The sequence below is a fragment of the Staurois parvus genome, unplaced genomic scaffold (genome assembly GCF_062004578.1).
Source record: "Staurois parvus isolate SC_StPar_1 unplaced genomic scaffold, SC_StPar_1.0 ptg000068l, whole genome shotgun sequence".
Classification (NCBI taxonomy): Eukaryota; Metazoa; Chordata; class Amphibia; order Anura; family Ranidae; genus Staurois; species Staurois parvus.
In genome coordinates this window covers 7,009,424-7,027,480 of record NW_028317864.1, presented here as the reverse complement: position 1 = coordinate 7,027,480, position 18,057 = coordinate 7,009,424, and the positions used below count along the sequence as shown (strand labels likewise).

General features: G+C 41.3%; 1 protein-coding gene across 2 annotated transcripts in view; it reads left to right on the top strand.

The window, feature by feature from the left end:
- Window positions 1–18,057, top strand: part of NTMT1 (N-terminal Xaa-Pro-Lys N-methyltransferase 1) — a 28,956-nt gene extending 10,899 nt beyond the window's left edge. For both annotated transcript variants that reach the window (XM_089669082.1, XM_089669081.1), the window contains exons 3-4: window positions 7,463–7,715; window positions 10,470–18,057. In XM_089669082.1, coding sequence (XP_089525208.1) covers window positions 7,463–7,715; window positions 10,470–10,726 — 510 coding nt within the window. In that variant the 3' untranslated portion in view covers window positions 10,727–18,057. The remainder of the gene's footprint in view (window positions 1–7,462; window positions 7,716–10,469) is intronic.

Below are 18,057 nucleotides of genomic sequence, written 5' to 3'. Positions count from 1 at the left end.
GGAGGAGGAGATAAACAGTGCAATGTTAAAAATATTAAACATTTAAGTCGCCATAAAGCCCCTTCTGATTTTAAAAGCCCCAGACATTCCTAAAACCACCTGTGATTTTAAATACGGTTTTGGTTCAAAGTTATTTGTTATTTATCTGGACAAGTAGATTAGGGCCCCGATTTAGTCCCTGGACAAGCATTTCTTTAAAAAAAATGTCCACACCGTGTGTGTGTATAAAATTACAAACACAGGGTTGATTTACTAAAACTGGTGCAGCTGTGCATGGTAGTCAATCCGCTTCTAACTTCAGCTTGTTCTATTAGGCTTTGGCAGTAAAACCTGGAAGCTGATTGGTTTCTATGCAGAAGTGCAATAGATTTTGCACTCTCCAGTTTTAGTAAGTCAACCCTCACTGTGTGTGTATATATAGTTATTTACATAGTTTGGTTGAAAATAGAAAAAAAAAAGCCTCCTTTTATACACAATTTTATATCCACAGCTGATTCAGAGGAAGGCAAAACCCCCCCCAATAAACTATAAAAAAAGATCTGGTTTGCTCCAATGGAGGAAAAAATGTCCTTCCTGTTCCCAAGGAAGCAATCGGATATTCCTTAGATCAATTATCCCTGGTGTTAAAAATAATTCCCTTATAGAATTGTGTATCCAGTATCTTAAGTGTTAGATCTATCTATATTTCTTCTACAAATAAATATTTAATACATGACAAAGGATGCCCAGGGCTCTACTGATTAGCCAAAGAGACACTATAGCAAAGCTGCTTTCTTTGCAGCTCTCTTTTTCTGGCCTAAACCTCCAACTGAATTGTGTGATAAGGGATGAGATCATGCTCTGATAACTCATTAGATAATGTAAACTGTGACCTTCCTTCAGGCAGTTGTCAGAGCAGGGATCGGCACCAATCATCAGTGCCCTGATGATCAGTGCCCTAATGATCGGTGCCCATCAGTGCCGCCAGTCAGTGCCCAGCAGTGCCACCAATCGGTGCTGCCTATCAGTGCAGCCTCATCAATGCAAATCGGTAAAGGAGAAAAATTACTGGTTTGCAAAAATTTATAATAGAAACAAAGAAACTTTTTTTTTTTTTTTTTTTTTTTTTAAGTTTCAAATTGTTTGCTCTTTTTTTGTTTATAGCGCAACAAATAAAACACCCAGCGGTGAGTAAATACCACCAAAATAAAGCATTATTTGTGAGGAAAAAATTGTAAAAATTTCATATAAGTACAGTGTTGCATGACCGCGCAATTGTCATTCAAAGTGCGACAGCCCTGAAAGCTGAAAATTGGCCTGGTAAGGAAGGGAGTATAAGTGCCCAGTAGGCAAGTGGTTAAAGTCCTCATCTAGTGAACTTTCTGTGATTTCCTGTAAAGGACCCATATTCAAGGTGCAACATGTTACTGTAGCACAGTGTTTCTCAACTCCAGTCCTCATGGATCCCCAACAGGTCATGTTTTCAGGATTTCCCTCAGATGAAACAGCTGTGGTAATTACTAAGGCAGTGAAATTGATCAAATCACCTGTGCAAAATAATGGAAATCCTGAAAACATGACCTGTTGGGGGTCCATGAGGACTGGAGTTGAGAAACACTGCTGTAGCACCAGCCCTCGCACCCCCTCAATCTCCTGTTGTGACAGTGAGTGGGGCATTTTCTCTCTCCCCCCCACTCAGTCACAATTTTAAAAAATTTCATTCATTCTTAATTTACACAGTTCTGTGAATGTGCATTTGCAGTTTTTTGTTTGTTTATTATATCTTTATTAAATTTGTTTTATCCATACCAAATCCATTTCAAGCCAACATCATGTCATACAAAAATCTATACCAATTTACCTCCCCAGTTTCCCCCCCAATCCTTGTCCTCTTCATCTTTCAATTTACTTCTTGATCTTCATCCATCTTACCATTTCATCTCCTTATCTTTTCCCCCGTTCTATTCAGTTTTTATAGTTTCTTATTTACTTTCTTTATTCCTCTGCACTCCAACCACTACTAAATATCTCTTTGATTTACTGAAAATACACCATCCTTCCCAAACCTTCTTAAATTTTCCCATTTTATCCTCATCTATATGGCACAATTCTTCCATCTTATATATACTTAACTTTTTCCATCCAATCTTTTATTTTGGGGGATTCTGTTTGCCAATAGTTAGGAATAAGGCTTTTGGCCGCATTTAAAAGGTGGAACAGTATCATATTTCTATATTGCTTCACCAAAAGCTCAGATTTTATAAAAAAGGCAAACCCACGGGTCCACTAATTCTCTGGATCTCTTGTATATATTGCACTCCCTCCAAAACTCCTGCATTTTGGGACATTCCCACGAGATATGTGCCATCATACACTTACTCCCACATGTCCATTTTGTTTTTAGGTGAATTTATCCTTTTAACTATGCCCCACTCCACACAAACTAAATATTCATGTTGGCTAGATTTGCCCTTCAATAAATCCTAATAGAAAAAAAAATGTTTTCCACGCTAAGTGAAAGCAGGCACAGCAGTGGTAGTGTTGAGCCCCAAGAATGTGTAATATGTTTCTATATTTAATAAGATTCAGTCATATTCAGAACTATATTGGAGGTTTCATAAGCTGTATTAGTCAGCTGAGACTATAGTGATTGGAATCAATTCTCCTCCTGCCTTACGTGGCCTCCTGCTGGATCTTAAAATAAAACTGCTTGGTGCCAAGGCTGGGTTTTATTCTGCTGAATGTGAATCCCGGGTGTAAAAACATAATAGGTTCTCTTTGCCAGCACATGCAGAATCAATTATTCAATGTCATTCCCAGATATGGGAACATTCTATACTATTCTGGGCTGTAAAATAATGTTTTGCATGTGAGAATTTCATACTTGTGTTTCTATAAATTCTATGCAGTCCACATATTACTTGGTTACATTTAAGTGTATGTCAGAGAAAAAAAAAAGTTCCTCTCTGCAATACAATATTGACAGAAACGTTTGTTTTTTAAACACTGCAAGTACAGAAAAATAACTTGATCTGCAGGAAATGCAGTTGCCTCCTGATTTACTGTTTGGGCTGACTACACAGTGCCTTTATAACACCCAACTGGTGTCAGCCCAGGTCTACAGAACTCCACCTATCTTCTGCCCCTCTCTGAGCTTTTCCAAAGTCATACTGTGACTTAATAACCAGCAGAAAATGCTTTTGCCCTGACTCAAAAGAGCCTGCCCACACACTGTTTAAAGAAAGGGCTCCTGGGAGATGTAGTTCAGTTTTTGTTTTTTTTTCTTTAGTTTTTTTTTAATGCAAGCCATTGCTGTGTAGAAGTCCAGCCCGTTAGCCCAAACCACTATCGGTGTAGGACCAATCCTGCTTTGATTATCCAAATCTGACCAGTTCTATGACAAGCAGAGAGAGAGGAAGTTTCACATCTCAGGAAGTACATGGCCAGCGGCCCTGTGAGAAATTCTGTGAAATGTGGCTGTAAAATAGGGGGCTGCTACGAAGGCAAGAGTAGCAAGGTGAATATAACTGGGTCATAGCAAGGTACCAATTTAAACATTGCTAACTAAACCCCTGTTTTTATGCATACTTTTAGACAGGTTAATTTGGTTGTTGGAAAAGCTGGCTCGCGAGTTGATTTATGAACATTTTTTTATTTTTTTCTTTACTGACGTGTTGCCCAGTTCACGTAATCCTTGCATTATAGCCAGTCATAGACCGGGGCAGGTGCCATGTTTTCCTTCACCATTAGTTTTTAGGCCCGTGGGTGCACTGAGCACCCTGGCTGCCATTGTGCTACATGCTGGGTGTTTTTTTTCGCTCCTGTTCCTTTAAGAGGGGTGGGCTCCCTAATGTGCACCTGCCCCAGGTCTATCCATTAAATGCATGTGCCTCTACTATGGGGACTCAAATTTGTTGAGTTAGGAACCACAGATTACCGCGGTGCCTTGATGTGGATCTGTGGCTTACGTATGTATTTGCAAATGTGTGCTAACTAAACCTCTGCTTTTAACACATACTGTTAGACAGGTTAATTTGCTTGTTGGCAAGCTGGCTCGCGAGTTGATTTATGAACATTTTTTTATTTTTTTCTTTACTGAGCAATTTAAACATTCCCTATATGTAGGAGAAGGCTACCATAGGATTTGTGGTAGGAGGAGGAATATAGTTTATATGGTGTTCAAAAGTGCCAAAATTTTCTCTGAACTCCAGGCTAGCGGTCACACAGATGAAATGGAGATATTTCTCTTACATTAATTGACGGACACAGCCTCTCTTCATTGTCCATGATCAAGCACAGCAGGATAGAACAGTGTTTTTTCAAGCTTTGTCCAGTCGGGGCGCCCTTGAAAAGTGTTTTCAGTTTCGAGGTACCCCAGGCTTGGTTAACATCACTGCGTGTTGGGAATACATGCAAAACTGCACATGTTCCTGACACTCAGATAAACATGCTACTCTTTAGCAGATGCGCAGGGGTATCATTCATTTTTTTTAAGTACCCCCCACACATTGGCAAACGCCATGCATTTTTGGTGCAGTGTGACTTTAAGAAAGGGTCAGGGACCTCTGTCCCTGTATTTCTGTGGGTAGGGCAGCCCATCAAAATTAATGCTGCCCTACACACAGCATGCAGCTGCACAGTTGTGAACCAAGGGCTCAGTCTCACGAGAATGGGAGATGGTAAAGCCACATGGTTGAGCTGCGGTTTCGCCATCCTCAACTGCTCCCCCTTTAGCTGCAGAGGTTGTACACATGCTGTGACTGCGGCAGCAAGTAAACCCCCAGGTGAATGGGGCCACGCTGCAACCGCCCCACAACTGCGTGCATAGCATGTGGCTGTGGCGTGGTGATGCTGCATTTAGAAGGCCTCCTATCAAATTACTCCTGAAAAGCAATCTGAACATGGATCAGAGGAGTGGCAGTGCTTTCTACTTCTGTGAACAAACCCTAAAAATGTTGTTACAATCATACAGGATTAGGGGAAATGATTAAAAGTAACACTCACGTACAGTTGTGTCCAAAATTATTCAACCCCCAATGCTGTAAAGGGGTTTAGGGACTATAGTGTACATTTGGAATTGTATTCAGAATCAAATCCTACAAGGACGTTGTAACTACCCAAATGCAACTAAAATGACATCAATTGTTTATGTAATACAGTAGTAAATGGTTCTTATGTGGTTTCTTCATTGCCACAATTATTCAACCCCTTAAAGACTACCACTCTGAAGAACAGAGGTTCATACAGGTGCTTTCCATCAGGTATTGAAAACACCTGTGGATGTCACCGAGCAGCAATCAAGCATAATAAGCACCAATTAGGCAGCTTTAAAATGACTGTGATACTCAGCTCCTTCTAGACATTTACTGGTGTGGTTACAAACATGGTGAAGGCAAGAGAATGGTCCAGGAAGACAAGAGAAGAGGTGATTTCTCTTCACAGGAAGGGCAATGGCTATAAGAAGATTGCAAAGATGTTAAACATACCAAGAGACACCTTAGGAAGCATCATTCGCAAATTCAAGGCAAAGGGCACTGTTGAAACGCTACCTGGTCGTGGCAGAAAGAAGATGCTGACTTCGACTGCTGTGCGCTACCTGAAGCGTAGAGTGGAGAGAAGTCCCCGTGTGACTGCTGAGGAACTGAGAAAAGATTTGTCAGATGTGGGTACAGAAGTTTCAGCCCAGACAATAAGACGCACACTGCGTAATGAAGGCCTCCGTGCCAGAACTCCCAGGCGTACCCCCTTGCTGTCTCCAAAGAATAAGAAGAGTCGACTGCAGTATGCCAAAAGCCATGTGGACAAACCACAAAAGTTGTGGGATAGTGTTCTGTGGACTGATGAAACAAAATTAGAACTGTTTGGGCCCATGGATCAACGCTATGTTTGGAGGAGGAAGAACAAGGCCTATGATGAAAAGAACACCTTGCCTACTGTGAAGCATGGTGGAGGGTCAATCATGCTTTGGGGCTGTTTTGCTTCTGCAGGTACAGGGAAGCTTCAGCGTGTGCAAGGTACCATGAATTCTCTTCAGTACCAGGAGATATTGGATGGAAACGTGATGCAGTCCGTCACACACCTGAGGCTTGGGAGACGTTGGACCTTTCAACAGGACAATGATCCCAAGCATACCTCCAAGTCCACTAGAGCATGGTTGCAGAGGAAAGGCTGGAACATTTTGGAGTGGCCATCGCAGTCACCAGACTTAAATCCGATTGAGAACCTCTGGTGGGACTTAAAGAAAGCAGTTGCAGTGCGCAAGCCTAAGAATGTGACTGAACTGGAGGCCTTTGCCCATGAAGAATGGGCGAAGATACCCGTAGATCGCTGCAAGACACTTGTGTCAAGCTATGCTTCACGTTTAAAAGCTGTTATAACTGTAAAAGGATGCTGTACTAAGTACTAAGATTGAATGTCACTTGGGGGTTGAATAAAACTGATAATGCTGTGAGCACAGAAAAGACATTTGTGGTTATTTCATTATAACTGTTATGTTATATTTGTCTGACCTACAAGTGCCTCTTTAATGTAAATGTAAGCAAGATGACTGAATGATCAAAAGCAATGTCAAACTGGCCAAAACACTCAATTTCAGTGGGGGTTGAATAATTTTGGACACAACTGTATATACACATACACTTCAAATGTGCAGTGTGCTACCCACACTTACTGTCAGGTCCTGCAATGCCAGTCCTGTCCTGTAGAGAGAGGTGGAGAGCTCAGGATGCCTTTTCCTTCCTCTAATCTACACAAGGCTGTCTTTGCTGAGCTGTCAGTATTCCAATGTTCGACGTAGGAGCAGGACTCGGGAGCTTGGCTGTCATTGGAATGCCTCTCTCAGCCAGGATGTTGCGGCACCCCGTTTGAGAGAGGATGGGATAGAACACCCTCAGGTTAGTCCAGCAGATGGAAATAGAGGAATGAGGAGAACTCTGAGAAAGGGATATTACAGTGAGTACCAAAACAATCCCATTTTCTTACGGTAATTGACACACAGCCTCTCTTCATTATTGTATCTCTCTGCTGGGCTAGCCTGGGGTGTTCTATCCAGCTCTGTTTGGTCATGGGTAATGGAGAGAGGCTGTGTCCGTCAATGAACGAAGAGAAAGGGATTTTAGGGTGAGTAACAAAAAAATCCCGTTTTTAACCTAATTTGTATTTCTGTCATGTAAGTATGATTTACACAGCCAGTAGAAAGAGATACAGTGGTGTCCCCCGGCCACCCCTAGTTTTCTGATTGGACTGTAAAGGAGCATCCAGATACTGATTAAGTCATCTCCCTGCTCACACATTCTATCTGCATGTTACTTATTGGCACATTTACATTAAATTTTTCTGACTGTCTCCCATTTGTGCTCTCCCTTCTCCCAATCTCAGTGAGGCTGTTCTCTAGTGTGGGTGTACATTCAGTATTGTCTTACATTCTGCAATTCATCATGTGCATTTTGGCCTACATGTTTTCTCAAACTTCTTTCTTTTGCAGGATGGTCCTCATAAGGTAGACTCATCATATGCCCTGGACTGTGGGGCCGGCATAGGTCGCATCACCAAACGTCTCTTGCTGCCATTATTTAAAAAGGTAGATATGGTTGACGTAACAGATGAATTTCTAAGCAAGGCGAAGAGCTATCTCGGGGAAGATGGGAAGAGAATCGGCAACTTCTACTGCTCCGGACTGCAGGAGTTTTCTCCAGAGCCAAACCGCTATGACGTCATTTGGATTCAGTGGGTAATAGGTAAGGAGCCATGTGATGTTTTTGGGTCTCTGGCATTAAAACCGGTGCAAACAGTTTGTCTAGGGAAGGGGTAGGCAACCTGCGCCTCTCTAGCTGTTGTGGAACTACATTTCCCATGAGGCATTGCAAAAATTACAAAACTGACAGTTACAGCTATGACTTGTAGAGGCATGATGGAACTTGTAGTCCTGCAACAGCTGGAGAGCCGCAGGTTGCCTACCTCTGGTCTAGGGCAACCAATCAGGTGACCGTTATGAAAACGAATTGGTTGCCCAGATTGTTTGAAGTAGGCCTTTAGTTGTATCATGTCTTCTCTGTTCTTGGCATGAGGGTGTATTAGAGTCCTCCAGTTGTTGAAGTGCATACGATATCTGTCTGCTGCAGGCAATGCTGGTGTATGTGCATCCTCCATTTGCTGGGGAGCAGTTAAATCTTACCATATTTTACCAAAGTTTTTTTAAATTCTCCAGCTTTCAATACAGATAGCCTGCTCAGAAGTGTATGCAAACCCAGATCTAGTTTTTTGTATGTTTGGAATTATGCATCACTCTATACTAGGAGTGTCCAACCTGCGGCCCAAGACAGCTATGAAATAGGCCCAAAACAAAATTCTAAACTTGTTTAAAAAAAATTTTTTTTTTTTTTGTTAAATTGCATTTACACTTAGCAAACACATGGGGCCAAGGAAAGATTTGACAGGGTCTCTTTACTTGACTTTTTATAAATGCTTTTTTTCTTTTTTTTCTTTTTTTTTTTTTCCTCCCCAAGGAAAATTATCCTACTCTTCACAATTATGCCTTGTTCATGTCATCAGTTTTTGGCAACACCTATATTTGTGTGCTTCATCCTTGAAAATAGTTGCTCACAAAGGGCTAAATTAAAACCAAAATATCTGATGAGTTCATTGAGAATTACTACAACATGCATCCAACCAGAGATTTCAGATGTATCTGTTAGGAATCGCCTGTAGCTGATTTGGTTCTCTGTGCTGGCTTGAGAAGTGAGGAATGCCTCTACTGTATGATTCTGTGAACTCTTGCTTGCACCTTTTCACTGCTCTCTTTATACAGTTACTATATTATCTGTTTAATAAAACCGGCCCACTGTAGTAAAAATATATCTACAGTATGTGACAATCAGAAAAAGTGTTTTATTAATTGAAAAAAAGTCCAAGTAATGATGGAGATGCTGTAGAAGGGAAGTGTCCCATACTGCTGCCAGAACACAGCCCTGCTTTCTATACATAGCACTACTACAGTGTATTACAGTCTATGCAGCAGCCAGGCCGTTATGCAATTTGTTTCTTCCAAGCTGGGCCATACGAATTATTTAAAGTGCAAGGAAACTTGGAATTTTCTTTAAAAAAAAAATCTCCATTCAAAACCGCATGTCTGTTTAGGGCCAGTTCACACCAAATGCAGTCCACTGTTTTTTTTCGGCATCAAAAATGCATGCACAGCGTTTTCCATGTATTCCAATGGCCCTGGTTCACACCAGTGCAGTTAGTTCCAGTCAGTTTCTGGTGCAGAAAAAAAAGAACATGCTGCATTTTTTCTGCACAGAACTGTTCTGGAACATGGCAAACTGCATCAAAACTGCGTGTGATGTGAACTGTAAGCAAAAACGTATCTGGAATGCATCCGGAGTGCGTTTTTGTGGTGTGAACTGGCCCTTAATGCTGACTATACACAAGTTTTCTTCTCCTTTTTTTTTTTTTTTTTTCTCTCTTCATTCAGTCAGTGGGCTGAGCTAAAACAGATCAAACAATTCCCCCATCCATTCAACCCAGGGGGATGGAGGAATTCCCCTTCCCCAGCGGGAAATTGTATTCTGACAGAAGTTTCCCTTTAGTTGCAGCTGCTGATATGCAAAAGTTTTCCAACTTGTTCATTTAACGGAAGTCAATCAAAGGAGCGACTTTTGTTGAAAAGGGATGGCCACACACTGGGAAATTTAGCCGGTCCTTTCTTAATCTCTCTGGATTTCAATCTATCTATGGCTAGTTTAAAGGATGAGCTCACCTTTTGGGAAAAGTTAATAAATACACATATTTTTGTAGGGAAGCATTGCACCCATGATCGGTGGAGCAGGGGTGGAATGCCAGACTCCTGCAGACAAGCCCTGCAGCTTTCTGCCTGTACATCCAATAGGGGCTGACTGTTTACAAGCTGCAGGGCTTGTGAATGAACTAAAGAGAGCTCATCATTGACCTCGCAGTTCATGCAGAACTACCAGCTGTCAAACACAATGGTTGATAGTAGTTGTAGTTCATGCATTCACAGGAAACTGTAAATGAATAATGGGGCCGTGTGGGTGGAATCCCCTCATGTGCATGCTGCTTATGAATTGTGACCATGGGTGCAGGGAAAAGATCCCCCGCCCGCTGTCACCAATGAGGGGGTATCTGGGGAACTGTCTGTCGGATCTGGAACGTTTTACATGTTCCACCCTAAATACGGATGGAACATGTAACATGTTCTAAAAGGTGAACTTATCCCTTACGACTAATACAACGCCAATGTGCGATTTCACTGCGAAATGGACAGCAGAAATTGAAATTAAAATCAATAGTTCTACTGGCAGGATCAACATATTAAAATTATTGCATGGGGTGGGGGTATTGGAAAAAGAAAAGCTGCTGTCTTAATGTTGGTCTTCATTCTATATATCATTTGTGCTTTTGCCCACAGTTGGCGCACACTTTAACTGTCATTGTTTTGGGGCACACTTTTAACACTTATTGTCTCGGTGCAGGACATTTGACAGACAGCCACCTTGTGGAATTCTTAAAGCGTTGCAAAGCTGGCCTGCGACCTAATGGCATCATTGTCATCAAGGACAACATGGCTACAGAAGGCGCCATTATGGACGACGTGGACAGCAGCATCTGCAGAGACATGGACGTGGTATGTAGACTCATCAGACAGGCTGGCCTTTCTATTCTGGCCCAAGAAAGACAGGAGAACTTTCCTGATGAAATCTATCACGTTTACTCCTTTGCCATGAGATAAAAGGAACAGTATGGTCTGCCTGTCAAGTCGTAACCATGATCTATCCACTGTAGACTGCTTTGCCAAGAAAAGCTTGTTTTAAGCATGCCAAGTTTAATATACTGGAATACAAGAAGGAAACCTGCAGGATGTACAATGGCTACAGAGTGTGCCATCGTGTTGATCAGAGAGAAGCCTGTCATGTCAATGGGAGATGGTGACCGCTGGAGAGACAAAGCCACAGTGAGGCCACAAGACCGTTCATTGATATCGGACAGCTGTATATAAGATATTATGGACAGAAGAAAAGACCAGTTCGCCAAAACACACAAAAGCAAAATAAATATTTTTCAGATAGACTGCTGACATCGCCAAGTACTGGTGTTTTGATTAGAATGTGAAAAATAAGGTCCATTTTAAAAAAAGACCATTAGAGTGGAAGTGCAGACAAACTTTGATTTTTGTGCTTTTAGTTTTTTATACGTTTGGTGGCATGGTGAAGGGTTGGATCCTCTGTTAGATTTTTATTAGGGAGTATTTTCCTCCCTTTTTGTCCTTTTGATCACAAAGGAGGCAATAATATGCCAAAAGAGGTTGTAACCCTTCGCAGTCCCTCCATAAAACACTGCTTTTATTGCTGCTTCTTTCCTCTTGGTTTCTGATCAGTAACCATACAGTGTATGAGGAACACTATCCACAATGACACAGATTTCCCTTGTTTATGCTATCCAAAACAAGATTGGTCTGGAGATCCACCTTTAAAGAACCTCCGAGCATCCTGTTTACTTGAGTCTGCATTGTGGTTTTTTTTTTTTTTTTTTTTTTGAGTGTGAAAATGATGATCCGCTAAGTTGGAGCATGTACAATCCCATAAAAGCTATAGAACCTAATGCCATTTCATCCAGAAAGCTGTCACCAGTTCAGACTGTCCCTTGTTTACTCAATCCACATCTGGATTTGTTCCACCTTGAAGAACCTCAGAACACCCTGATTGAAAAGGTATCTGATCCACCAATGGAACCACCTACCTCAAAACTATCTGGTTATTTAAAAACAGTGCAAAGAGTTAAGTGCAGCAGTTCATAGCGGCAAGAGTTCATGTAGTCACTGGGACAATACATGACGCAAGTTTCCCCAACCAAGGCAAGGACAACCATCAAACCATCCAAAAAACTTTAATGCACTCTTCAAAATGAACATCTGGGCACAAAAACTAATTTCAGTATATTCCACAATAACCCTGACGGTTATAAATCCATTTTGTTTGAGCCAAATGCCTTTGCAAAACTGGTTATTACCTTGTAAGAGTAGTGGTGACATCATACACAAAGTATGTTCAGAGAGAAGAGTTCTGGGAGGGGCCCAGCAGCCGTCACTCACTACAGGCTGTCTGAAGATAACTAGAGGAGGGGGCGGGTACAAGACCAGTCACCCTGCACAAGGAGATAGAGAGCAGCAGTGACCAGTCTTTATTACAGGAAGCTCCTACACAGAGGCAATGTTTCATACTGGATTACTGCATAGATCTGTAAAAAAAATATACAAAGCACACCATGATTCAAGTACACGTGTATGCTTGTATTAGACCATTATTGTTTAGCCTGGAGTTTAGTTTTTAAGAGAAAATGAGTGTTTGCATGATGCATAAAATTTAGATCACATTTACTGATAACTCATGCCTACACTGAAGTGCTCCTGGCATGAGGAAATACAAGAATTGAGCTTGACAGTCAGGCAGCTAGCATGTTGAGGATAAGACTAGCAGTGGCAACCCTCCTATTTCTATTATGCTATCAAACTGCTCTGCTGGCTTTGATACTTGGACTGACCCAGAGCAAGTTTCCAGATCAGGAGATTTAACATTCTTTGCTGCGTACTTGCTCCAGAGCAGTGTCTTGAAAATGACTGAAAAGGGACAACATACTGTATGCATTAATCCTTCAGTTGTCTTATTGCACCAAATACATGATTTTGAAGTTAAAGTGGAGCTCCACCCAAAAGGGGAAGTTCTAATTTAAAAACTGGTTCCCTGTTCCCCGTGAAGAATTGGCACCTTTTTTAAAGAACTGGTACCCGATTTTGACAGGTACCCGCTTCCACTTCTGCTCTGACCCCTTAGGCGATCAGAAGCGTTCGTTTTCAATCCACCCCCCTGGTCTTCTGGGACACGTGACCAGTCCCAGAGGACTACCAGACCATTCACAATGCTCAGCACTACTCAAGGGCACCTGGCTGTGAAGCCACAAGCTGTCACGGCCGGGTGCCTACATTTTAAGATGCTGGGGAGCAAAGACGGCCACTGAACCCAGCAGGTATGAACACACCGCTAGATAGTAGAACAGGTGAGTGGCTGCAGGGGTGTGGAAATTTTTTTAAAAAACTACTTGTCCAACGACTAAATCGGAGTTCCAATCTACTTGTCCCTTGTGACAATCTACATTGTCTTAGAACCCTGAAACATATATTTATTTTACAGCAGTGTCCCTTGAGAATAAATTGGTGGGTTTCACATTTTTTATGGTATTTGCGCAGCAGTTTTTCAAACACAATTTTTTGGAAAAAAATACATTTTTGAATTTTAATGCAAAAAAAACAATACTAAACCCAATTTTTTAGTAAAATATAAAATATGGTGTTTCACTGAATAAATGGATAACAAACATGTCACACTTTAAAACTGTGCATGCCCATGCAGTGCCAACAAACGCCTATCCATAGGCAACACTTTAAAAGCCTTTACAGAGGAGGTCTGGTGCTAGAATTACTGCCTATGATCTGACGTTCTCAGTGATGCGTCACGTGTGGGCCGATTGCTGTTTGCATGTGAGCAGGACCGATGCATGCGTTTGCCTTTGCGTGTGGGGATGGTTTAAAAAATATTTTCATTATTTATTTACAGTCCCTTTAATTTTTGTATGTTAACATGCTTTGTGACAGCAATAGGCAGCGACAGGTGCTCTTTATCGAGAGATCTGGGGTCAATAAAACCTAGACAAGATCAGTGTGATCAAATGCTTTCCATTTTTAAAAATTGCGCCATTTACATCCAGGGAAACTGGTATGTATGCTCATTGCTTCCTGTTTCCAATGGCATAGAGGCGGACAGAGTGGTTCCCGACTTTCTCCGTCTTTATGATCAGCGGGCGGTAGTGCCAGATGGTCGATTGGGTGTCCTGGTGCGACGCAACAGTCCGCAAAAGGGGGGATGTCCCCTCCGCTGCTTGTAAAAGCGATCCAGTGGCTAGTTTGCTTTTTGGATCTCTTTTACAAGAGAGCCAACTGTTAGCTCTAATTCCTGCTGCTTGCCCACAGCAGGACTAAATATAAAGAAAAAACTCTTGCCTGGCTCCCGGAATGGCATGTCCCGGGCATTGGGCTATAGGAATTGCACATCCCTGGGCTGGTTTTTAAAAGTCAGAAGGACAAGAAATGTAATCTCCAGACACGGAAAGGTTTCTTCACAGTGAGAGCTGTGAAAATGTGGAATAGACTCCCTCAAGAGTTGGTTCTGGCGGCTCACTGGATTGCTTTAAAAAAAGTCCTGGATTCTTTCCTAGATACACAGAATATAACTGGATACTAACATTTATAGGTAAAGTTGATCCAGGGAATATCCGATTGCTTCTCATGGGATCAGGAAGGAATTTTTTTCCCCTGCAGGAGCAAATTGGATCATGCTTTGCTGGGTTTTTTTTGTCTTCCTCTGGATCAACTGTGGGTGTAGGATTATAACTTTTCTTTTGGTTGAACTGGATGGACTTTTGTCTTTTTTCAACCAGACTATGTAACTAGCAGCTACAGTTTTTATAGCTGCTGCCTTTTATTTTTTCAGAAGAGACTGAAGCTCTGCTTTAAGTGCAAAGCAAAGTTTTATGTAAATGTTGCTGAAGTTTTGTTTAGTCTGAGTGCTAAAGGAGAAAAAGCAGCAGGACAAGCACTGGAATCAATTTTTAAATCAGAGGCACCCCGCTGCTCTATATAACAGGTTAATGGGGATCGCTGTGTCCCCACTGAGCCCCTGAACAAGCACAAGCTGTGAAAAGGCCCTAAGGCCAGTTTTAATCATGTAGTGCTTTGTCTGTACTTTTGTGGATTTAGTAATGGCTTAAAGGATATGCAGACACGGCCACTGAAATCTCATTTAAACCTGTTATAAACAGCAGCCTGGTAATGTATTTTCAAACACATTTTCAATCTATGGTTTTTGTCAAAATAATATCTGGTGATCCTGCCATGAATGCCCCTGTTCAGCTGTTTCCTGGTATAGGGTGATGATGCTCTGCCCCGTGTCTCCGACATGGTCACCCTTTTTTCTGGTAAAGGCTACAAGTGGCTGTTTTAATACACATTATGCAAGCATGGTCCCCTGTTGTCACCATCAGGAAACCCACCCTGAGAAATGCAGGCATCACTGAAGTACACATAGAGGCTGAAGGAGATCAGCAGCATTGAGGTGCAACAAAGGAATGAAACCTTTCCTTATTAAAAGCATGGCGATTTATTATCCACAAAGTGTTAAACTAAGTGTCATTGTAGCGTTTCCATTTACCTTAGGCTCATGTACACTGCAGCTGATAAACTCATGTTTATGAGCTTTCCTGCGTTTTTTTTTTTTTTTTTTTCTCAGCAGCCCCTGAACTCTCCCTAATGTTTTCCTATGTGTCCATGTACACTGTCGTTTACAGGCAGTTGAGTTTACAGTCGTTTTTTTTGAATGCACCAAACTTGCATTCAGGAATAGGTTTTATCAGCGTTTCAAACGCTTGTAAACACGGCTAACCGCGTTTCTAAGCGGTTGCAATTTTTTTTTTAACTCTTTCATTTCCAGATGCTGTCCAGAGCCTTTTTTCATCATGAAAAATGCATGCAAAGGATTTTCCCGGTACTCAAATGGACCCGGTACACCATACTTTGAGGTTTCGCATGAAAGAAAATGTTAGACACTGCTGCAATAATTTCTGCACAGAAATGAGCTGGAACACATCCAAACATCACAAAAAAAAAGACAGCTAATCTCAACAAATACTGCTCTGTCTGCTTCTGCTCTATTTCTTGCAAAATAAAAATAACAGTTAATTTTTTACTGTTTTTCAGTGCATTCTGGGCATTTTCGAAGGTCTCCTGAGGTTATCTTTTAAAAAACGCTTCTAAACGCAAATGCTCATAAACGCGGCTAAACAGACGTATTTCAACCTACGTTTTCCAGCAGTCAGTTTCTATCGTTCAGAAGTGTCCCGTGTACATGGAGCCTTAAAGTGCAACTTCACTCTCCCAATCAACACTGATTATTTTTAATCCTCATGCTGCTAGTAAATAGATGGGTGACTGTTTTGAAGAGAGGTGTCAGCTCATTTCTCCTGTTCCTAATTTTCCTATCTGCAAGATTGGGAAGATGTTTCCTTCTGTGTATGTATTGTGGAAGCTGAGTGCCTGCAGTCGGTGTTAGACGTTTCTTGAGTTTGCCAAAAAGAAGGACCGTGCCATTGTATTTTTTAGAGGCCATCACATACTTAGGTTGCCCATAGAAGATTCTTCAGTATTTTTTTTTCGTTCAATCGCAGCCTCAATTTCCCCCATCCAAACATTTTGAGGTTGATGGGGGAATCCTCCCTGCTACGCTATTTATTTGGGAGTCTTCCCTGCTGTCAGAATACACTGATCAGTGCTGCTGCCTATAGGCAGCACTTATCAAACAGACATTTTCCAACAGGGTGTTTGTACAGAAGTTGATTGGTAGATTGACTTCTATACAACCAGCCTGCCCATACACGGATCAAGATTTTGGCTTGTCCCTGCTGAACTGTCCGAATTTTGGTCCATGCAGGACCAACTTTTATAACAGTCCTTGTGTTCCAAAGTATTCTACAGCACCCGACTTGCAGCAGTCACCATGTTCGTTTTTATAGTCACCAGATCCTTTCAGTCTTTCAGACATTTTAATACATGTGGGTCATAAGAAAACCTCTCTCTGATTTGGAATCATTGCTGAGTCTTACAAGTGGGCTCAACCACCAAAACGGTTTGTGTTGTCATGTAATGTTGATACAGTGCCTATGAACACTTCTGTTCTTGTTTTATTGTAAAAATGTTGAGTCACAGTAAAATACACTTTTTTTGGGGGGGAGGGGGAGGGATTGAGTCACAGTAAAATACACTTTTTTTGGTGGGGGTTGTGTTTTATCTGCTCCAACTTCTGGTGAATTGGTATTTAAAGCAAATATTGTAAAAAAAAAAAAAGTGAGTAAAAAAGAAAAGTCTGGCAATAAATAAAAGACAGTAATACAGTTAGATTGATTTTAAAGAGTCGAAAGTATGGCACAGCTGTAAATTGGTAAAGAAGCTCTCCACCTAAAGTGACTCTTCAAGAAGGAGATTATGACAACCCTGAAGGAGTTACAGCCCCAATGGTTGAGCTTGGAGAGGATACAATTGGTACAACTTCTGCTGCTTAATGGGGGAGTGGCAGAAAGAAGTAACAAAAACTCACATAACTTGCATCCGTTTGGTGGGGATCACATGGAAACTGGAGTCAGCTAGAAGATAACACCAAAAATAAAAAAAAAAAATCAAATAGTTTGTTTGGGCCTACTAAGCCCAGGCATTACTATTTCCATTCAATAATGAAGTGGCCAGTGAGTGTGTGTTATAACATACTATGGTAGCATTAGCTCCATCCAGTATGTGGTACTGTGTTCTGGTAGCAGTACGGACCATTTCCCTTCTGCCAGAATAAAAAAAGAATTGGACTGAGTGCTTCTCTGCCGTCCATGTCATATCAATGAATGCAAGATTTCTTCTGATGCCATGACATGCGCACACAAATTTAGAGTTTGGCATGTTGGGCATCTATTTACTCGGTGCAACCTTGTCTTTTTATATATTACCACAATTGGGTAATTTATTGCGTTTATTTGTGCTAAAATTCACTTTAGTGTGTTTTTTTTTTAACTGAAATTTTGCATTTCTTGTACCTTTTTTTTGTAATATTGTGTGACGTAAAAAAAAATTGAACTTACAACCATTTTATTCTCTGGGGTGTCTGCTTTCAGGAAATCTTTAATGTTTGAGAGTTTTGTGTCGTCTTCAGGCCTAAAATGATTTTTGAAATGTGCAAAAATGGCTCTGACAGCGAAAGGGTTAAAGGCCCATGCACACCTTTTATGTATGTGAGAAAGGGAGTTCCTACTTGAAATACAGGCACATGCAGTAAATATATGCCTTACTACAGGATGGATGTGTGACTTAAATCAATAATATTTTGGTATGCCACTTGCTGAATTTGGTCAAGACTGCGTTCCCAGTATGAGATGTATTGAAAATATTTTCAATAAAATAAATTATTGCTTTTAAAA